The sequence below is a fragment of the Myxocyprinus asiaticus genome, chromosome 34 (assembly GCF_019703515.2).
Source record: "Myxocyprinus asiaticus isolate MX2 ecotype Aquarium Trade chromosome 34, UBuf_Myxa_2, whole genome shotgun sequence".
NCBI lineage: Eukaryota > Metazoa > Chordata > Actinopteri > Cypriniformes > Catostomidae > Myxocyprinus > Myxocyprinus asiaticus.
The window spans coordinates 4,340,261-4,364,246 of NC_059377.1; the positions used below are offsets into that span (position 1 = coordinate 4,340,261).

Sequence of the window (23,986 nt, forward strand, 5' to 3'; positions counted from 1 at the left end):
AATGCCACTGTTGTTTTTTACACACACACATACACACAAATTTCTCAATACACACATACAGAACACACTCTGACATCCATACCAACACCCACACAATTTTAGCTGCATCATTTATTCAATTGGCCTGTAGTGCTCTATAATACAGCAAACAGAAAATAAGAAAAAAGCATGTATTTGCTCCATAGGCTAAACATGAGAAAAATGGTGCCATCTGGTGGAATATATATATATATATATATATATATATATATATATATATATATATATATATATATAATAATTACATTTTGAAGCCAGGGCTCCGGAATGAATGCATAATATCATAGAATTCATGATTTTATGCTTTAATGGCACTGGGTTAAATATTGCAGTTTTAATGGGTTTCAGTTGGGACGTTTTTATTTATTTATTTTTTTGTCCTTAAGGTCCTGAGTGTAACTATTTTGTGTACACAGTGTATTATAGATGTATTATAGGAACTGAGATTGAAATATCAAAATTCCCCCCAAAATACACACCCTTGGCAAAATGTATGCCGTTGGCATTAACACAAACAAAATGATCGAAAAAACTGAAATGAAAAAGACAAAAATGTCCCGAAGGTCGCACAAGGGTTAAACAATCATATGGCCTATTCTACATGGCTGAGTATAGTGTATATTGTAAGTGCCTAGTGTAAAGTGTCATTTGGGACACAGCTATAATTATTTTTATTTTCCAAACACTACAGAATAATTAAATTAATCATTAAATCACTACATAAATCAGCACGTGTCCCTTGTAATTACAAAATAATCTAATGAATCATCAAATCACTAAACAAATAAATAAATGTCCCTTGAATTTCATTTTTATCACTAGTTTGCGTCCATTTTCATTTCAGCATTATCTTTGGATTGATTTTTCATCTAAGCATAAGCACGTGTTTTTTTCATTTACAGTAATGAGTAATCGGCACAACTCAACGACAGTGCGCGTCACCTGTGTGTCCTATATAGGCTATTATATTCTTTTCAAACTTCCCGCTCAGAAATAAAGTCCTGCGGAAATATAGAGTTGAACACACAGAAACCAGCGCTTCAACAGTCCCTGCAGCAGCTTGCTGGTTGCTATTTTATATCTCACCACAGGGAGGCGCTATAGACCTTTCTCGGGACACTGTTGATAGATTTGCGGGGTGAAAGGCAGGAGTTGTGAGGGGGGTATAATAGTTTGTCCTGACGTCAGCTGACAGATCTGGGGGTCTGTGCTGCGTGTGTCTGGATGAAACTCAGTCTCGCGGCAGCCGGATATCTACCACACTCTTACTCGCACTGATAGTATTCCACCTGCTTTTACCTGCTGGACTACACGCTGCCATGAATCTGTGCGCCTTCCTGCTGTTTCTCATCGCCAGGATCTGCGCTGAAAGTCTGGAGGGGCCAACAGGTAACAACTGTGTGTGTTTACACAGCACCATGGACAGAGTCCCATACTTTACACACAATCTGCCTTGGAAATTATAGAGGAATGAAATCATAAATGCACGAGTCAGAGAACTTTAAATAAGCTTTTAGACATTTAATGTAAACAGTCTAATTGTCTTGACTAGTTGAGAGATTTTAATGCTGGATGCTTTTAATAGGTTGAGACACATACAGATATGTGAGGAATGAGCTATCAGTTTATCTGAATTTCGAGATGATGTATATGGTTCTGAAATGGGACATTTTAAGGATTTAGTAAGTGATAAGTACTCAATTGGAGTCTAATATTCCATTATAATAGAGATGATAATAAATGATTCTGTGACTGAATATATTTGTTTGGGTAAATGTTTCATTGGAGCGATATAAATGCAAGTTAACTTAGAACTTGGGACCATGAATATGACGATATATCTCATAAATGCAACCCTTCAAGAAGAATTGACTTGCTTTTACTCACTTGCTTTTTTTTTTTTTTTTTTAAGGAATTCTCTCTTTAAGAAGTCTAAATAGTTTGTGGAAAATGTAACCATTAATTGTGAGTTGTCATATAAAAGTATGTCAGATATTTTTTTAAGCATTTAGATTAGTCATATATAATTTCCTTATAGTTCTTCAGACTCTGTAAGAGAATAGTGATGCGTTATGCCTCGAGGAACTTCAATCAGAAAGTTTGCAGTTGTTAACATACAGAGCTATTTATTTTTTTACCCGCTCTGAGACTTAAAAAGGAATTTGATTGGTGTAACAGGTTGATTCAGTCATATTAATGTTTATTTATTTCCATATATTTTTTTTTGTTTTGTTTGTAGACTGGAATAAAACTTTTTTATTTAGATGTGGAAGCATTTTTAGGTTAAAGTCATATGAGCACTTTTAACAGTTCTAGGACTTTACACTAGTGAAAAGCAACGGTAGCAAAATAACGTTTTCAAACTGTGCTTAATTGACAACCATCAATCTGACCGTGGCCATTTTTTGTTCCTCCACTCTTTACAGAGACTCATAGCGCTGTCACAGAGACAGGTGCAAGGGGCGTAGATTTGGCTTGAACATGGGGGTGCAGCATGAACCATTTACATGTTTCCATTGATCATGGTATAAATATTTGGGGGGGCTGTACTTGCTTGTTTTCTCTGTTCCTCACATGGCTGAGTATAGTATATATTGTAAGTGCCTAGTGTAAAGTGTGTCATTTGGGACACAGCTATAATTATTTTTATTCTGATACAGAATAACCCCCCCAATCCCCCCGGAATCAACACCCCTGGACAGGTGTAATATTTCATTGCACCTATTTCATTTATATTTTCAGGGAATGGGGACATTTTCTGCTTGTCATTTAATAAAAAATAAAAAAAAAAGCCTACAGCACCTTTAACTGACACAAATGTTTACAGTGTATGCAGTGCAACCTTTGTTGTTTACAATACATTTAGAAAATTCGATGTCTATTCAGTTGTGTATATTGTGCCAGGGTTGTTTATTTCTGGACTTCTGGGAGTTGACTGCATGATTTGTGATGTTTAAGCAGATTTTCGGTGTCTTTGAAGCATCCATCAGTCTGTCAGATTATTACAGCGTCACACAGCGGGGTGTGTGGGAGGTAATGGGACCTGTGCGCAAATTCACTTCACTGACACTCTCACAGCGCGTGTGTGTTTGTGTGTGTGTGTGTGTGTGTGTGTGTGTGTGTGTGTGAGAGAGAGACTGCGGTTGGGGGCGAGAAAGGTTCGTGACCAGTGCTCAAATTGATTACAGTCTTATGGGGGGTCCACTCCCCTAGAGGTTTGGTAGTGGGGGGGTTGTGGATTGATCCATACACTATATTTGTTAAGTCAGGGTAATTTAATACTTTTTAATACCCTTTTGAAGACCTTCTCAATCATTCACATTCTCTGTTCCTCACTGGTGGAAAGCGTTTCCAACAGATATCATATATATATATATATATATATATACAGTTGAAGTCAGAATTTTACATACACATTAGCCAATACATTTAAAATCAGTTTTTCACAATTCCTGACATTTAATCGTAGAAAACATTTCCTGCCTTAGGTCAGTTAGGATCACTACTTTATTTTAAGAATGTGAAATGTCAGAATAATAGAAGAGAGAATGATTTATTTCAGCTTTTATTTCTTTCATCACATTCCCAGTGGGTCAGAAGTTTGCATACACTTTGTTAGTATTTGGTAGCATTGCCTTTAAATTATTTAACTTGGGTCAAACGTTTTGGGTACCCTTCCACAAGCCCACAGTCCCATTCTTCCAGACAGAACTGGTGTAACTGAGACAGGTTTGTAGGCCTCCTGGCTTGTACATGCTTTTTCAGTTCTGCCCACAAATTTTCTATTGGATTGAGGTCAGGGCTTTTGGCTGATGTCTTGAGATGTTGCTTCAATGTATCCACATCATTTTCCTTCCTCATGATGCCATCTATTTTGTGAAGTGCACCAGTCCCTCCTGCAGCAAAGTAGCCACACAACATGATGCTGCCACACCCATGCTTCACGGTTGGGATGGTGTTCTTCAGCTTGCAAGCCTCACCCTTTTTCCTCCAAACATAATGATGGTCATTATGGCCAAACAGTTAAATTTTTGTTTTATCAGACCAGAGGAAATTTATCCAAAAAGTAAGATCTTTTTCCCCATGTGCACTTGCAAACTGTAGTCTGGCTTTTTTATGGCAGTTTTGGAGCAGTGGATTATTCCTTGCTGAGCAGCTTTTAAGGTTATGTCGATATAGGACTCATTTTTACTGTGGATCTAGATACTTGTTTACCTGTTTCCTCCAGCATCTTCACAAGGTCCTTTGCTGTTGTTCTGGGATTGATTTGCACTTTCCACACCAAACTACATTCATCTTTAGGAGACAGAATGCGCCTCCTTCCTGAGCGGTATGATGGCTGTGTGGTCCCATGGTGTTTATATTTGCATACTATTGTTTGTACAAATGAACGTGGTACCTTCAGGAGTTTGGAAATTGCTCCCATTGGATGAACCAGACTTGTGGAGGTACACAATTTTTTTTTTAGAGAGAAAAAAAAAAATGTTAAAGAGGTAAAGTTACATTTCATAATAAACAGCTCACTACTAAGCTTTCTTTGCACTATTTATAATAGCATGAATGACATTTACTGTTAATAGGTCCATTCTAAAATTAAATCAGGGCTTATATACACATACCAAAATGCGATGCTTCAATCCCATGAGATAAATTTGAGGGAAGTTTGAGGTGATGAGCCTTTTGAAGAACTACTGCAAATAATCTTAAAAGCATCATTTGATTTAACCTACACTGAAACTGTCTGTTTCCACTCATGAGTTCTTGTTTAGAAAAAGGTTTATATTAGAATGTACAGTAATTGTCCACTACCGTTAGTACACTGAATAAATTTTTTTAAACATTTAAAAAAATTATTTTAGGAAATCAAATTCAAAAACAAAAATTTTAAATACACGTTTAAAATGTATATATTAAACGAGTTTTTGAATTTGATTTCATAAAATTATTTTTTTGTAAAATTGTGTAAAATGTAGGCTAATTAATATTAGCGTTAGATTCTTGCTTTTATAAGTGCAGCACAATGATCATTTAAACTTTAACATATTGATGTGATCTGGGAAGCTAACTCAACTCTGCCATCTCCTTGTTGCAGACTTGTGTTGTAACATTGGGGACGTTGTTTTTGTATTCCAATTTACTGTCACAAATTTGACATGTTACTTGATTATAAATGTAATTCAAAGTAAAATACGGGCAGACCATACAGGTCTGGAAAGCAGATGTGTTGAAGGGCTTGTGGGATTACTTCATACAGATGAACAAACAGAGTGGATTTACGCACTACAAAAGACTCAGGGTCAGGTTGATGATCGTTAAGATGCAGTAATTTTATAATCCTTTTGTAAATTGTATTAGTGTTAGGCTTCTAAAATGTGTAGTAGTTCAGTGGTCGAGGAAATAAACACAGTCCGAAAATATCAACCGTTTTACCTGAAAGGAATCGACTCCAGCTTTGGAGTCAATTCCAACGTTTCGAGTCGATTCCCAATGGCTCGAAATCGATTCTTTTTGGAATCGATTCCCAGCCCTAACATATACACACACACACACACACACACACACACCAACACAGTGAAAGCACAGGACAGTGCCGTTTACTGCTACATATGCACAAATTGTGACACGCACCATCATTTGAGTCAGATGTAGTTTTTTGGAGAAACAAAATTTTAGTCTCTGCTTTCAAATGATGTCATTTTATCTCGAAATTCAAACAATAATTGTTGTATTCATGCTCTTTAAAGTGTGTGTGACAGATTGCGGCAGCTGGCCTTTCAAACAGAGCAGAACAACACTCTCTCTCTCCAACTTATAGCACAAAAAATACATGAATGAACATCTGAGGTTTTGATGAAAGATACCGTACAGCTTACTGAAATGTGTCTTCCCTCATGTAATCGCCCATTCTGTTAATGTTGGAATGACAATGGAGAAAATGAATGAGGAATATCTCGAGCCCTAGAGCACTCACGGGATCAGATTCAGCACTTATGTACACTGAACATACACAGATGTAGATTACTACATGAAAAATACAAATATTTTAATAAAGATAATAATGACAATTCGAGCATTGCATTCAGGTCCTTGAATAATGTATAATGTGAGAGTAAGGGCAGCTGGTGGAGTTTCTGATGCCCCCCTAGGGTAAGATGGTGCCTCCCTAGAGAGTTGGTGTCCTACGCAGACTGTGTAGTGTGCTTGCTGGGAGCGGCGGTACTCTCTCGCTGCAGTAATCCAAACGACAGTGAGTGGGCATTTCAGAAGATGTGTTCAAGAACACAGAAGGGTTGCACACTAGGCACTACCAGGTTGTAAAGGAGTAGTTAACTACAAAAATTAACATTCGGTCATTACTGACTCACCCTAATGTGGTTCCAAGCCTGTACTGTGTGCTGTTACATTTTCTGTAGAACACAATAGCAAAGTTTTTAAAGATTGTTCACGCAGCTCTTAGCACTAGTTCATAGAGACACAAAAATGACACAAAAACTCAATTGAAACACCATCAACAATTTTTGGCTTAAGGAAATAAAAGAAAATAAAAAAAAGAATACAAATGGATTATTTTTTTATTTTATTTTTTTTTGGTAATCCACATTATGCCACAAATGTTGTCAATTCATCTTAAATTGTTTTGAACCCAGAACATTCCTTCATTTGTGTTATTTCAAAGTTTTGATGACTCATTCTATATCATGGAAAATAAAAAGGAATGAGTCAGTGTCACAAAACTTTTGACTGGTATTACATATGGATAAAATTAATAGTTTATTGAAGGCCTAGTTCACCCAAAAGTCAAAATGCAGTCATTGTTTACTCACCCCTGTGTTGTTATAACCCTATGTGACTTTCTTTCTTTTTCTTAATATAAGGGAGAAATTGTGAAAAAATGTTTTTGCTCAGTGATGTCATACAATGGCAGTTTATGGTGACCACCTCTTCAAGCTTCAAAAGAACACAAAAGTATAATTCAGAAATAAATTATTCCATGAGACTCATGATTGTTATGAAAGGATGCGATAAGTTTTGGTGAGAAACAAACTGAAATCTAATGTATTATTTAGTGAAAATGTTCACTGACCGTTGATCTCCGGTGCGCGTTCATGATCAGTCACGAGAGCTACAGTTCATGCAGCGCCCTCACAACATTGGGAAAACCCATTTTGTTTATCTAAAAACAGGTCTGCCACAGTGATAGCGACAACAGAACAGAACACATTCGAAGAATTTATGCATTTCTATGCCCAGCCTCGGACATAGAACAGAGTACTCGGAAATCAAACAGAAACAGAGAGGAGGTTACAGGCAGCCACAGTCACACCGTGTCCTAACCTCGACACACGATATAAGGTATCTTTTCTATGGTTATATAAATTTTTGTCCTAACCAGCAGTGACGAGTGACAGTAGATTCTATCGATTGAGTGTTTTCTATTTTCTAACTCCACTGTGAACTGGCATCGGTCCCAAAAAAAAAAAAAAAAAAAAAAAAAGGCTGGGCATAGAAATGCATAAATTCTTTGACTACAAACTTTTCAGACATATTTAAGTTCTAACAAACGAGTTTTCGCTTTTACGCCCCAGTGTCGCGAGGGCGCTGCGTGAACTGTTGCTCTGTTGCTCTTGTGCCCTATGAACGTATACAGTAGATCAACAGTCAGTCAACAGTATCACAAAATAATACATTAAAATCAAATCAAAATCAAATCAAATCACTTTTAGTGTCACACAACCATATACACAAGTGCAATAGTGTGTGAAATTCTTGGGTGCAGTTCCGAGCAACATAGCAGTCGTGACAGTGATAAGACATATACCAATTTACAATAAACTTCAGATTTACACAACACAATTTAAAATCTAATATACACATAATTACACACAACACAATATACAAATAATGACATACAATGTACATTATACAATACACAATATAGAATACACATTATACAATAAAAAATAGTATATATAGTATACAGTTGTGCTCAAAAGTTTGCATACCCTTGGAGAATTGGTAATATATGTACCATTTTTAAAGAAAACACGAGTGAGCAGGCAAAACACATTTCTTATGAGATTCATATTCAACTGTAGGTTATAACAGAATGGCACAATCATAAAACAAAACATGGCAACAAAGAAAAAAATTGAAATGACCCCTGTTCAAAAGTCTGCATACCCTTAGTTCTTAATACTGTGTATTGCCCCCTTTAGCATCAATGACAGCGTGCAGTCTTTTGTAATAGTTGTCTATGAGGCCCCAAATTCTTGCAGGTGGTATAGCTGCCCATTCGTCTTGGCAAAATGCCTCCAGGTCATGCAGTCGTCTTGCATGAACCGCACGTTTGAGATCTCCCCAGAGTGGCTCGATGATATTAAGGTCAGGAGACTGTGATGGCCACTCCAGAACCTTCATCTTTTTCTGCTGTAACCACTGGAGGGTCAACTTGGCCTTGTGCTTAGGGTCATTTTTGTGGTGGAAAGTCCAAGAGCGTCCCATGTGCAGCCACGGGCTTGCAGAAGAATGCAAATTGTCTGCCAGTATTTTCTGATAACATGCTGCATTCATCTTGCCATCAATTTTCACAAGATTCCCTGTGCCTTTAGAGCTCACACTCCCCCAAAACATCAGTGAGCCTCCACCATGCTTCACAGTGGGGATGGTATTCTTTTCACTATAGGCATTGTTGACCCCTCTCCAAACATATGGTTGTGACCATAAAGCTCTATTTTGGTCTCATCACTTCAAATTACAGTGTGCCAGAAGCTGTGAGGCATGTCAAGGTGTTGTCGGGCATATTGTAACCAGGCTTTTTTGTGGCATTGGCGCAGTAAAGGCTTCTTTCTGGCAACTCGACCATGCAGCTCATTTTTGTTCAAGTATCATCGTATTGTGCTCCTTGAAACAACCACACCATCTTTTTCCAGAGCAGCCTGTATTTCTCCTGAGGTTACCTGTGGGTTTTTCTTTGTATCACAAACAATTCTTCTGGCAGTTGTGGCTGAAATCTTTCTTGGTCTACCTGACCATGGCTTGGTATCAAGAGATCCCCAAATTTTGCACTTCTTAATAAGTGATTGAACAGTACTGACTGGCATTTTCAAGGCTTTGGATATCTTTTTATATCATTTTCCATCTATATAAAGTTCCATTACCTTGTTACGCAGGTCTTTTGACAGTTCTTTTCTGCTCCCCATGGCTCAGTATCTAGCCTGCTCATTGCATCCATGTGAGAGCTAACAAACTCATTGACTATTTATACACAGACACTAATTGCAATTTAAAAAGCCACAGGTGTGGGAAATTAACCTTTAATTGCCATTTAAACCTGTGTGTGTCACCTTGTGTGTCTGTAACAAGGCCAAACATTCAAGGGTATGTAAACTTTTGATCAGGGCCATTTGGGTGATTTCTGTTATCATTATGATTTAAAAAGGCCAAACAACTATGTGATAATAAATGGCTTCATATGATCACTATCCTTAAATAAAAGACAGTTTTTTTGCATGATCAGTCATATTTTCATAATCAATGCCAAAATTTCACAATTTCTGCCAGGGTATGCAAACTTTTGAGCACAACTGTATATAAAATGTACAGTAGGTTGTATTGTACTGTATTGACATTCAGGCTATCGGTTGTTAAGAGAGATATAATTATGACAGTCCAGTGTGAGATAATAAGATTAATAAAGTGCAGTGCTGATGTATATTGATAGTGAGAGATCAAAGTTCAAAAGTCTGATAGCTTGGGGTAAGAAGCTGTCATGAAGTCGGCTGGTGCGGATCCTGATGCTGCGATACCGCCTGACTGATGGTAGCAGTGAGAGCAGCCCATGGCTTGGGTGGCTGGAGTCTCCGATGATCCTCCAAGCTTTTTTCACACACCGCCTGGTATATATGTCCTGGAGGGAGGGAAGCTCACTTCCGATGATGTGTCTGGCAGTTTGCACCACCCTTTGCAGGGCTTTGCGGTTGTGGGCAGTGCTATTGCCGTACCAGGCGGAGAGGCAGCCAGTCAGGATGCTCTCTACAGTGCTGGTATAGAACCATGTGAGGATGTGGCGGTTCATTTCAAACTTCCTCAGCCGTCTCAGGAAGAAGAGGCGCTGATGAGCCTTCTTCACAATGGCCACAGTATGGACAGACCATGTGAGTTCCTCAGTGATGTGGACACCCAGGAACTTGAAGCTGCTGACTCTCTCCACTGGTGCTCCATTGATGGTGATGGGGCTGTGTTCTCTTTCTCTTCTCCTGAAGTCCACCACAAGCTCCTTTGTCTTACTGACGTTGATGAAGAGATTGTGCTCCTGTCACCAGCGTTTCAGAGTGTGTACCTCCTCTCTGTAGGCTGTTTCATCATTGTCAGTGATCAGACCTACCACTGTCGTATCATCAGCAAACTTGATGGCATTGGAGCTGTGTGTTGCCAAATAGTCATGTGTGTACAGGGAGTACAGGAGTGGGCTGAGAACACAGCCCTGTAGGGCTCCAGTGTTGAGGGTCAGTGATGAGGAGATGTTACTGCCCATTCTAACCACCTGGCGTCTGCTTGACAGGAAGTCCAGGATCCAGCTGCACATTGAGCTGTTTAAGCCCAGAGCCCGGAGTTTCTCATCAAGCTTGGGGGGCACTATGGAGTTGAATGCTGAGTTGTAGTCTACAAACAGCATTCTCATATAAGTGTTCCTTTTTTCCAGGTGGGAGAGAGCAGTGTGTATTGTAGATGCAATGGCATCATCAGTGGAGCGGTTGTTGCGGTAAGTAAACTGCAATGGGTCCAGTGATGGAGGCAGCACAGAGCAGATGTAATCTCTGATTAGTCTCTCAAAGCATTTGCTGATGATGGGGGTCAGAGCAACAGGATGCCAGTCATTTAAGCAAGTGATTTTGGATTGCTTTGGTACAGGCATAATGGTGGATGTTTTAAAGCATGTTGGGACTACAGACAAAGAGAGGGAAAGGTTGAAAATGTCTGTAAAAACACCAGCCAGTTGGTTCACGCACGCTCTGATGACACAGCATGGAATGCCGTCTGGACCCGCGGCTTTATGGATATTCACCCGTCGGAAGGATCGGGTTACATCTGCTACAGAGATGGAGAGTAAACTAACCTCTGTAGCTTCGGCCGTGAGAGCTCTCTCCACGAGGGCGGTGTTATTTCCCTTGAAACGTGCATAAAAAGTATTTAGCTCATCCGGGAGAGAGGCAGTGGTGTTCATGGCGAGTTTTTATTCCCTTTAAGGTCTGTGATGATATTAATTCCCTGCCACATGCTTCTAGAGTTGGTGGTGTTCAACTGTCCTTCAATCTTGTTCCTGTACTGGCGTTTTGCTGCTCTGATAGTTTTTCAAAGGGCATAACTGGCTTGTTTATGCTCCTCCACATTCCCGGAATTAAAAGCGGAGGTCCGCGCATTTAGTGCCGTGCAAACATCGCTATTAATCCAAGGTTTCTGGTTTGGGTAGATCCGTATTGTTTTGGACGGAACAACATCCTCTGCGCACTTTCTGATGAAACACGTGATGCTATCAGTGTAAAGCTCGATGTCGTTATCAGAGGCGGACCGGAACATCTCCCAGTCCGCATGATCAAAACAGTCTTGTAGCGTAGAGTCTGATTAATCCAACCAGCACTGGATCATTCCCTATCTGTCACTCACTCAAAGTTGTGTCGATGTAGTGACACTAGAGGTCATTCTTGGGAGCCTGAGACACTTCTGGTCTTTGATAAAAGGCCAGTGAAAATTGGTGAGTGGTATTTGCATGCCACTCCCCTGGACATACGGGTATAAAAGGAGCTGGTATGCAACCACTCATTCAGATTTTCTCTTCGGAGCCGAACGGTCATGCTCATTGAGCTGAATACTACTGTTCATTCACCTCTACTGGATCTGACGGCGCATTTCAGCGGCTTCTCCCTCCTCTGCACTGGTGCACTGCAGAGAATGCCCCTGGGCGCTTCGACAGAAAAACTAGAGAGTATATTTTCTGAAAGAGCTTTTTTGCTCTAAAAGAGTATATATTTCTCTAAAAGAGCACACACACGGAACGTCTTTTTAAAGATGCATCTTTTTAAAGATGCCTTTCCGATTGTGTGTTATTCCTGGTTGCAGTCGTTATCTCTCAACTTCGGATGGTCATGATCGCTGTCTATTGTGTCTGGGCGCGACCCACACAGAGGCAGCGTTTGTGCATGGTTCATGTTCTCACTGCGAGAACATGACCATGGCAACGTTGTGGTCGTGGCTTGCTTTCTTACGAAAGCAAGCCACCCCAGCGCCTCTTTCCTTCTACCTATGGGTATGAGGCCAGCGCGGCTAGCACTGGGGGCGATTTGGGGACCCCAATGGGATAGTCTCCGCTGGGTATCCCCCCACGGACCTCCCATTCCCCAGCATGCTCATCTGCCCCAATCGGGCTTCCGGATGAGTTCACTGGCTCGTCTCATGGCAAGTCTGGCTTCTTGTTTGGAGCCCGTGAAGATGATGAGCTCTCGAGCGCAGCATCGGAGAGCGGGCTTGTCCAGTCATACGCAGAAGCCTCAGCTGGGCTTCCCCCTTAGGGGATGATTGCCCAGTCACAGGCCAATGCCGAAATGATGGACATGCTTTCCTGGTCGGCCACGAGCGTTGAGTTAGAGTGGAACCCTCCACTCTCCCCTGAACCCTCGCGGCTTGATGATTGGTTTCTGGGCTCGCGGCGCCGCTCAAAGCAGCCACACCCCGCTCCAGTGCCATTCTTCCTGGAAGTGCATGAGGAGCTGACGAAGTCGTGGGAGGCACCTTTTACTGCCAGGCTCCGATTCCGCAGTTCCCCCACTCTCACTACCCTCAGTGGCGGGGTGGCCAGGTGATATATGGTGATTCCCCTGGTGGATAAGGCGCTCGCGGTGCACCTACGCCCACAGAGCGCCGCCACCTGGCGCGGACACCCTAAGCTCCCATCCAAGCCCTGTAGGCTCACGTTGTCCCTGACGGCTAAAGCCTACAGTGCTGCTGGACAAGCTGCCTCTGCCCTGCACGCCATGACTCTCCTGCAGGTCCACCAAGCCAAGGCGCTGAAAGAACTGCACGAGGGTTGTTCCGCCCCAGATTTGATGCAGGAACTGCGCTCGGTGACCAACCTTGCTCTCCGAGCGATGAAGGTCATGGCACGGCCTCTCGGGCGGACGATGGCCACACTAGTGGTCCAGGAGCGCCACTTTTGGCTCAACCTGGTCGAGACAAGACACGGTTCCTTGCTGCCCCCATTTCCCAGGTGGGCCTATTCAGCGATAACATCGAGGACTTTGCCCAGCAGTTCTCGGCAGTGAAGCAGCAGACGGAGGCAGTCCGGCACATCCTGCCCCGGTGCAGCTCAAGATCCCGCACCCTGTCTGCTTGTCGCCAAGGGTGTTCCCCTGCAGTGACTGCACCGGCTCTGCCGCAGCCCGCCCCTCCGGCCCGGCCCCGGCGTGGAGCCCACAGCAGGAAGCCGACGCCACCCGTCTCACAGCCGGTGCCGAAGAACCCACGGAGGTCCTCAAAGCGCCCCTGAGACAGGCGCCCCAGGGACGAGGGAACCCACTCACGTGGAACTGGTAAGAAGACCACTCCATCCCCCGGTGGAGGGCTGCGTGGAAAATCTTTTGTTGCCTTTTTGTTTGATTTCGCTGAATGCCCAAGTGGCTGTGGTACTCAACAGTTCAGCAAGTGAAGTTATTCACTTCACCTTGGTCAAGGGCGAAAACGCTGCCACCCTGTGCGTGGAGATCGCTACCCTCCTGCGGAAGGACGTGATAGAACCTGTCCCTGCAGCCGAGATGAAGAAAGAGTTTTACAGCCCCTACTTCATTGTACCGAAAAAAGGCGGTGGGTTGCGGCCAATCTTGGAACTGCGAGTACTGAACCAGACTTTACACAGACTCCCGTTCAAGATGCTGACGCAAAAACGCATTCTGGCAAGCGTCCGTCATCAAGATTGGTTCGTGGCAGTAGACCTGAAGGATGCGTACTTTCACGTCTCGATCCTTCCTCGACACAGACCCTTTCTGCGGTTCGCGTTCGAGGGTCAGGCATATCAGTACAAAGTCCTCCCTTTCGGCCTGTCCCTGTCTCTTCGTGTCTTTACGAAGATCGCAGAGGCTGCCCTTGCCCGTTAAGGGAGGTGGGCATTCGCATTCTCAACTATTTAGATGACTGGCTAATACTCACTCTCGAGATATGTTGTGCGCACACAGGGACCTGGTGCTCTCACACCTCAGCCGACTAGGGCTTTGGGTCAACTGGGAAAAGAGCAAGTTCCTCCCAGTTCAGAGCATCTCTTTTCTCAGAATGGAGTTGGACTCAGTCTCCTTGACGGCTTGCCTTACGAATGAGCGTGCCCAGTCGGTGCTGGCCTGTTTGAAGGATTTCAAACACTGAAACTTTTTCAGAGGCTCCTGGGGCATATGGCGTCCTCGGCGGTGGCCACGCCGCTCGAGTTGATGCATATGAGGCCGCTTCAGCACTGGCTCCAGACTCGAGTCCCGAGATGGGCATGGTGCCACGGGACACATCGCGTGGCCATCACGCCAGTCTGTCACCGTCTTTTCAGCCCTTGGACCGACCTCTCGTTTCTACGAGCAGGTGTTCCTTTATAACTGGTCTCCAGGCGGCGTCGTGGTCACAACAGATGCCTCCAAAACGGGCTGGGGCGCTGTTTGCAATGGGCACGCAGCCACCGGCCTCTGGATGGGCCCGCGACTGCATTGGCACATCAACTGCCTCGAGTTGTTGACAATTCTGCTCGCCCTGCTGAGGTTCCGACCGTTGATCCAGGGCAAGCACATGTTAGTTCGGACAGACAGCATGGCAACGGTAGCATATGTCAAATCAGGAGAGCAGAAAGACTTGATAGAATGTACGTTCCTCTTATCACACCAGGATTTGTTGATCATAAAACATATATCACCACTTCTGCTTTTACATGAGAGGCCTTTCACTCTGTCCGCTTGGTGCCCGGAGAGTTTCTGTAAGGCAGATAATGCAGCAGTCCCTCGTCTCTCGTTGGAAAGAGATCCACGCTCTCAGCTCACAGAGGTTGTTGTCCAGAGGCTGAACATTTGCCAGTAGAATACTGGGTAGTGGGGGTTGATTTGCGCGACGTCTTACTCTGATGAGAACGCCGGCTCTGTTTCCACTTTTCCTTCTGCATTTCTGCGGCCGGGCTGCCTAGACAAAGGGCTCCGCTGTCATGTTTGTAAACAGCGGGTCGGCATTGAGGAATTTGAAGTCCGGTTTATGGTGTGTAATTGCAGAACCAATGTCCAAAAGTGTTTGTCTGTTGTAGACAATAAGGCAGACAACATCCAAGACAAAAAAATAAGAATTGTAATCAAAACAAACAAAACATTACTGTAGAGTTTGGTTTGTTTCTCACCAAACCTGGGTGGGCCAGTAGGATGCTACTAGGATGACTTGCTCCCCATCTTCCCTGACCTGTGCAAGACCCAGGGTCTGTGCAATTAGGCTCACTGGGGGAAACGCTTACTTGTGTAGTCCAGGGGGCCAGCTGTGTGCCAACGTGTCTATACCGAGAGGTGCCTCGGTCAGGGCGTACCAAAGCAGGCATTGGGAGGATTCCTGGGAAGCAAACAGGTCTACCTGTGCTCGACCGAATCGACTCCAAATCAGCTGGACCACATGAGGGTGGAGTCTCCACTCTCCCCTGAGGGTAACCTGACATGACAGTGCGTCCGCTGCGGTGTTGAGGTCGCCCGGGATGTGAGTGGCTCGTAGCAACTTGAGGAGCTGCTGACTCCAGAGGAGGAGACGGTGGGCGAGTTGTGACATGCAGTGGGAGCGTAGACCGCATTGGCGGTTGATGTATGCTACCGTCGCTGTGTTATCCGTCCAGACCAAAACGTGCTTGCCCTGGATCAATGGCCGAAACCTCCACAGGGCAAGCAGTACTGCCAACAACTCTAGGCAGTTGATGTGCCAATGCAGCTGCGGGCCAGTCCAGTAGCTGGCGGCTGTGTGCCCATTGCATACGGCACCCCAGCCTGTCTTGGAGGCGTCTGTTGTAACCATGACATGCCTGGAGACCTGCTCTAGGGGAACCCCTGCCCGTAGAAATGCCAGGTCGGTCCAAGGGATGAAGAGGCAGAGACAGACCGGCGTGATGGTCACACGATGTGTCCCGCGGCGCCATGCCCATCTTGGGACTCGAGTCCGAAGCTAGTGCTGAAGCGGTCTCAAATGCATCAACCCGAGCGGTGTGGCCGCTGCTGAGGATGCCATATGCCCCAGGAGCCTCTGAAAGTGTTTCAGTGGAACCGCTGTTCTCCGTCTGAATGTCTTCAGACAGTTCAGCACCGACTGTGCTCGCTCGTTCGTGAGGCGCGCTGTCATCGAGACTGAGTCCAACTCCAAACCGAGAAAAGAGATGCTCTGAACCGGGGAGAGCTTGCTCTTTTCCCAGTTGACCTGAAGCCCCAGTCGGCTGAGGTGCTGAAGCACACGGTCCCTGTGTGCGTACAGTAACTCTTGAGAGTGAGCTAGGATCAGCCAGTCGTCGAGATAGTTGAGGATGCGGATGCCCATTTCCCTTAGCGGGGCAAGGGTTGCCTCTGCGACCTTCGTGAAGACACCAGGGGACAGGGACAGGCCGAATGGGAGGACCTTGTACTGGTACGCCTGGCCTTCGAAGGCAAACCGCAGGAGGGGTCTGTGTCGAGGTAAGACCGAGACGTGGAAGTACGCATCCTTCAGGTCTACCGCCATGAACCAATCTTGATGCCGGACGCTTGCTAGAATGCGCTTTTGCGTCAGCATCTTGAATGGGAGTCTGTGCAAAGCCCGGTTCAGTACTCGCAAGTCCAGGATTGGTTGCAACCCGCCGCCTTTGGTACAATGAAGTAAGGGCTGTAGAACCCTTTCTTCGTCTTAGCTGGTAGGACAGGCTTAATCGCGCCCTTGCGCAGAAGGGTAGCGATCTCCGCATGCAAGGTAGCGGTGTTCTCACCCTTCAACGAGGTGAAGCGGACGCCGCTGCAAATTGAATCACGTAGCCGAGTCGGATGGTCCGGACCAGCCATTGCGACGGGTTGGAAAGCGCGAGCCACGCGCCCAAACTCCGGGCGAGGGGGACCAAGGGAACGATCACATCGGACGTGATCGGGCGGGTGGGGCCTTGCGGCGGGGCGGAGCTCGAGGTTCCATGTCGAGGGGAACAGAGCCCCGTGGCCATGCTGTGTCCAGGGACATCGAAGCACTTACCTGGCTCCTGCCACCCACCATAAGATTGGCCAAAGGGGGGGAGGAGGAGTCTTGTCCCCGTAGTCCACCGGACCCAACCTCGTGTGGGCATGTTTGTGCCACAGCTGGTTGCACAGGGGTGGGGGGACTGCCACTGGAGCGCCATACCTGCAAAGATGAGACGGTGGACGGTGGTCGTGATGACGGCCATGCACAATGAACATGTGACCCAGGGAACAAGGAAATTGCTCTTTTGCTGAACTTTTGGGTACCGCAGCCTCTTGGGCATGTGGCACAATTAAATGAAAATGAAACAAAAGATTCTCCTCCCGGCCCTCCACCGGGGGATGGAGTGGTCTGCTTACCAGCTCCAGTGTAGCAGGTCTCCTTGCCCCTGGGTCGCCCATCTCAGGGGCTCTTCGAAGCCTTCCTCAGGTTCTTAGCGGCCGGCCGTGAGACGGGTGGCATCTGCTTCCTGCGCTTGGCTCTACGCCGGGGCTGGGCCACGGGAGCGGGCTGCGGCAGAGCCGATGTCATTGCAGCAGGAGGATGCCCTTGGCAATGAGCAGACGGGGTGCGGGGTCTTGCGGATGTGACGTATGGCCTCTGTCTGCTGCTTCACCGCCGAGGCAAAGTCCTCGACGGTGTCGCCGAATAGGCCAACCTGGGAGATGGGGGCATCAAGGAACTGTACCTTGTCAGCCTCTCGCATCTCAACCAAGTTGAGCCAAAGGTGGTGCTCCTGGACCATGAGGGTGGACATCGTCTGCCCGAGAGACCGCGCCGTGAGAGCGAGGTCAGTCGCCGAGCACAGTGCGCAGTGACCTGCATCAATCCCAGGTCAGAACTACCCTCGTGCAGTTCTTTTAGCGCCTTGGCTTGGTGTACTTGCAGGAGAGCCATGGCATACAGAGCGGAGGCGGCTTGTCCAGCGGCATTGTAGGCTTTAGCTGTCAGGGACGATGTAACCCTACAGGCCCTGGACAGGAGTTTCGGGCGCCCGCGCCAGGTGGCAGCACTCTGCGGACATAAGTGCACCGCGAGCACCTTATCCACCTGGGGGATCACCGAGTACCCCCTGGCCGCTCCGCCATCGAGAGTAGCAAGAGTGAGGGAGCTGAAAGATCAGGACCGGGCAGTGAAAGGTGCCTCCCACGAACTTGTCAGCTCCTCATGCACTTCCGGGAAGAAAGGAATGGGGGCGGGGCACGGCTGTGAGCGGCGCCCCAAGCCCAGGAACCAATAATCGAGCCACGAGGGTTCCGGGGAGAGTGGAGGGTTCCACTCTAGCCCGACACTCACGACCGCCCGGGAAAGCATGTCTGTCATTTCCGCGTCAGCCTGGGACTAGGCGACCATTCCCAAAGGAGGAAGCCCAGTCGAAGACTCTGTGTCTGACTGGACTAGCTCACTCTCCGATGCTGCGCTCGATAACTCATCCTCTTCCTGGGCTCTGAACGAGGGGTCCAACTCGCACTGAGACGAGCTGGCGATCTCGTCCGAGCACGCGACCGGGGCAAGTGAGCATGCTGGGGAATGGGAGGTCCGTGGGGGGATACCCAGCGGAGGTGGTCCCATTGAGGTCCCCAAATCGCCCCCAGTGCTAACCGGCACGGCCTCATACCGTAGGTAGAAGGACCAAGGCGGGGAGCCGCTGGGGTGGCTTGCTTTCTTACGAATGCAAGCTGCGACCGCAACGTTGCCACGGTCATGTTCTCGCAATGAGGACATGATCCATCCACGAACGATGTCTCCGCGTTGGCAGCGCCCAGACACGTAAGACAGCGATTGTGGCAGTCGGAAGTGGAGAGATAACGACCGCAACCAGGAATAACACACAAACGGAAAGGCATCTTTAAAAAGACGTGTCTTTGAAAAGACGTTCCGTGTGTGCCACTCTTTCAGAAAGAAAATATATTCTTTTAGAATATACTCTTTTAAATGTTCTGCCGAAGCGCCCAGGGGCGTTCTCTGCAAACCACAGATGCAGAGGGGTAGAAGCCGCTGAAATGTGCCATAAAATCCAGCAGAGTGAGGTGAATGAACTCGGTGGATGAATTCAGCTCAATGAATAGAACCGCTCGGCTCCAAAGGGAAAATCTGAATAAGTGGTTGCATATCAGCTCCTTTTATACCCGTATGTCCAGGGGAGTGGCATGCAAATTCCACTCGCCAGTTCTCCTTGGCCTTTTAAAAAAAGATCAGAGGTGTTTGGGGCTCCCAAGAGTGACCCCTAATGTCACTACATCGACACAACGTCGAGTGAATGACAGATAGGGAACACAGTTTTGATATATTTTGGATTTTGTTTTTTCACAACATAATTCCCATATTTCCATTTATGTTTTTCCATAGTTGTGATGACTTTACTATTATTCTAAAATGTGAAAAAAATAAAAATAAAGAATGAGTAAGTGGCCCTAAACTTTTGAACAGTAGTGTACCTTTGCAAGGCGAAATTCTGTGGGCGAAAGAAGGTGTTGGCATACGTTGAGTGCGTGTGAACCAGCAAAAAATTTAATTTTCAAGCAGCCTCTTTTTAACACTTTATACTATGAGAATGAAGTTGAAAAGAAACTGGCCGCTAAAATGATATTCTTGTCCATTATGAATATTCAATGTAGCTGTATACGAAGCACCATCCACACAGAGGTCACTGCCAAACCAAGCAACTTCTTATTGGTCAAAGTGGCAAATTCGTCTGTCAGAGTTCACCAAACTTGAACTCACCAGGAAATCCGGAAGTGAAAATTCTTCAGCACTGGAAGTCCATTCTTTTGAAATTCACAATTGCGCAGATTCCCATTGAAATTACTGTATTTCACCTGTGGAAGTTCAATGTGCAAAGGTAAATGCGACCGCGCCTTTACAATGACTTAAGGGTGGACGCCCTTCGGCAGTCACGTAAATGCAAAGAGATATACCTATGAACATTTTTCATGTTCTAAATTCTACATAAGTAATAGCTTATTTAGAAATGTGTATGTAACTTAATTGAAAGTCAGTAACTGTAATCTGATTACTAGATTTTAAAATGCATTACACTACTTTTTTCTTTAAAAGTAATTAGATTATAGTAACTAATTACTTTTGTAATCAGATTACACCCAACACTGAATGTCAATGACACCAAATGCCATTAGTTGTCAAAACCAATGTCTCAAACCCAAACATGGTGTGTAATGTTTGAATGTGGAAGTGTGAATGAGATTTCAGAGCTAGAGTGGAGTCGAAGATTTTGAGTGGATAACAATAAACTTAAATTTTGTAAATAACAAAGCTTTCATGTGAATTTTGAACACTTGGAATGTTTTTTATGATACTTTTAATATGCTTTATACTATAACTCAACATTCCTTTTTTATAATCATTTAGAATGCACATGGATCCTCATGTGCAGACATCTCATCTCCCTCCCGCCCTCTTTATCTGAGCGGACAGATTTCACACCACTACACTCACCAGTAGGGCATCATGGGACAGTGTGCAGGGGCTGTCAGCTCTCTACTGCAGGTGCCATCAATGCACTGTTGCTTCTGACACTCCCAGAAGACATTACAGTACAGATGATGCTCTGCCAGCGGGCGTCAGGTCCATTCTCCCAGTGTTCAGGTGCCCGCAACGCCCCCTCACTGCACTCCCTTCTGCACAACTCCATCACCAGAGCAACAAGGGTTTAGTAAAGGAACGCTTTAATATTTACAATATTATTTTCACTTAGCAAAGTTGGGAATGGTAAGCAATTTAACGATTCCAGTTCCAATTCTGATTCCTCTTAATGATTCAGATTCCAACAACAATTCTTAATTTTGAGGAAGAAATATTTGCAAATAAGAAATGCAATTCTTACTGCAATTACTGCCCTCAGCAGTCTGCTGCCAAATAATGAGAATTTCAATGAATAATTTTTTGGGAATCAGACTACACTGTATATATATATATATATATATATATACATTAAAATCACCTGCCTAATATTGTGTAGGCCCGCTCATGCTGCCAAAACAGCGCCAACCCGCATCTCAGAATAGCATTCAAAATTCTGAAGTGCCACGGAGCACAACTCGCATAGTTTTCCATTAAATTTGACCCAAATTATTTACTCTAGCCATCACTGGATGGTATATTGTGTATAAGTATCTTTTATAGAGCCTAAACAATGTATTTTCCGTTACAAGTATGTTGTTTTGTGGTTTGATAGCTTGAATGAAAGACCTATTCAAGGCAACACAGAGAGAAATTGCATAATAAACATCGCCATGTCTAGTCGTTCTGTTTGCAAAGTTACACCAGTTTCATACACTAACCTGCAAACTTATCAACGTCACTTTATTCGTTCTTGAAGAAGTACAAAAAACGTTGTAACTTTGGACTGCCATCTGTGCTGCTTCAGCTCGTCCTGTGTGCGTGTGTGATATCTGTGCCTTTCCTAACCGCTAACGGCTTCAGTAAATGTTATATCACCCTCTTGTGGTCTCCCAGCGCTATTACGCCAGAGTGTTAGAGGCCAACTGAGTGAGTTGGAAAGCATGCAAATTAGGTTCCTAATTTAAATGTTGTTAAATTTATGTCGATGCCTCAAAAACATATCGATAAAATAACGTTCCGATCAATAATCAATGTATTGATATATTGATAGGCTCATTAGAGTCATTTGTTCGAGAATCGGGCTACACTGGATGCGCTGTTTGTTTCATGCTGTGGATTCAAAAGAATTGGTTCATAAGAGTAATTTCTTTGGGAATCAAGCTATACTGGATGCGCTCTGTGTTTTGCACTGTAGATTCAAAGGAATCTGCCCGTTAGAGAAATTTGTTTGGGAATCAGACTACACTGGACACGCTGTGTGTTTCACTCTATAGCTTCAAAAGAACTGGCTCATAAGAGTCATTTGTTTGGGAATCAGACTACACTGGACGAGCTGTGTGTTTCACTCTATAGCTTCAAAAGAACTGGCTCATAAGAGTCATTCGTTCGGGAGTCAGACTACACTGGTCGAGCTTTGTGATTCACACTATAGATTCAAAAGAACTGGCTCATAAGAGTCATTTGTTTGGGAATCAGACTACACTGGACGAGCTGTGTTTCACTCTATAGCTTCAAAAGAACTGGCTCATAAGAGTCATTTGTTTGGGAATCAGAATACACTGGACGAGCTGTGTATTTCACTCTATAGATTCAAAAGAACTGGCTCATAAGAGTCATTTGTTTGGGAATCAGACTACACTGGACGAGCTGTGTATTTCACTCTATAGATTCAAAAGAACTGGCTCATAAGAGTCATTTGTTTGGGAATCAGACTACACTGGACGAGCTGTGTATTTCACTCTATAGATTCAAAAGAACTGGCTCATAAGAGTCATTTGTTTGGGAATCAGACTACACTGGACGAGCTGTGTGTTTCACTCTATAACTTCAAAAGAACTGGCTCATAAGAGTCATTCGTTCAGGAGTCAGACTACACTGGATGAGCTGTGTGTTTCACTCTATAGATTCAAAAGAACTGGCTCATAAGAGTCATTTGTTTGGGAATCAGACTACACTGGATGAGCTGTGTGTTTCACTCTATAGATTCAAAAGAACTGGCTCATAAGAGTCATTTGTTCTGGAGTCAGACTACACTGGACGAGCTGTGTGTTTCACTCTATAGATTCAAAAGAACCGGCTCATAAGATTAATTCCTTTGGGAATCAGACTACTTGCATTGCTCACGCGCTGTGTTTTATGGTGTAGATTCAAAAGAACCGGTCCTAAGAATCATTTGGTTTGGAATCGGACTACACTGGACGTGTTGTTTGTTTTGCACTATAGGAGGGATATCTCAAGACCAGAATGTCATAGAGAGTTGGGGGAGGGCTCTTTTGACTTGGGCCAGTAAACAAGCACCTAGAAACTACCAAGAACACCCTAGTAACCAAACAGCAACATAATTAAACACACACAGACAACTGTAAAGCAATGCCCTGGCAACTACCCACAACCTGGCGAGTTTTACAACGGAAAGCACCGCTCACATTTTCTTCAGAAAAATGTAACAATATAGTTCTGATAGTTTTGTTGCAGTTGTGACATAGCTGAGCCGAAACTTTATAACACACACACAATCTCGCTCTCATCTCGCCGGCAGATTGGCTAAGCTCCAGCTGCTGTCGTGGCAACATGGAAAATATGTGACTGAGTGCAGGACTCCTGACCTGAAGAAGACACTGACACCCTCTGTGCCCCCTAAAATTTGCACACACACTCATGTCCTTCAGAGATCCTGTCAGTTCTTGCTGGTTTGGCAAGAATTGTGTTATCATTTACATAATGCACTTTTTGAACAATACAGACATTTTTTTTTTGACAATGTACTACTATTATCTGTATAAAACTGGGCACCTCAAAAGCACCTCATGCCAACCACTGATATATCTCTTCACAAGCTCAAACATGGCCAAACCCTTGGCATGCAGTCAGTGGTGAAGGTGACTTTGTCAGGTGTGTCAGCATACTGTAACACCTGAGATAACAGCTGCTATCCTTTCACACCTGCAACAACTACTGCAGTTTCTGTTTCTCTACCCCCACTGGTTTTTTAAAACCTGTTTTATGTGTTATATTCCAAAACGGGAGAAGCTGGTCACCATAACCTACTGAACAGATGTAAAAAAAAAAAATATTTAAAAGTGAATTTAAAATGTTCTCATGTAGGGAAGACCAGGCCCAGTTGTCACACTTTTTA

At 44.7% G+C, this 23,986-nt stretch overlaps 1 protein-coding gene across 2 annotated transcripts in view; it reads left to right on the plus strand.

The window, feature by feature from the left end:
• Positions 1-1,285: 1,285 nt before the first annotated feature.
• Positions 1,286-23,986, plus strand: part of LOC127425690 (receptor-type tyrosine-protein phosphatase U-like) — a 477,304-nt gene continuing 454,603 nt past the window's right edge. For both annotated transcript variants that reach the window (XM_051671910.1, XM_051671912.1), the window contains exon 1: positions 1,286-1,428. In XM_051671910.1, coding sequence (XP_051527870.1) covers positions 1,359-1,428 — 70 coding nt within the window. In that variant the 5' untranslated portion in view covers positions 1,286-1,358. The remainder of the gene's footprint in view (positions 1,429-23,986) is intronic.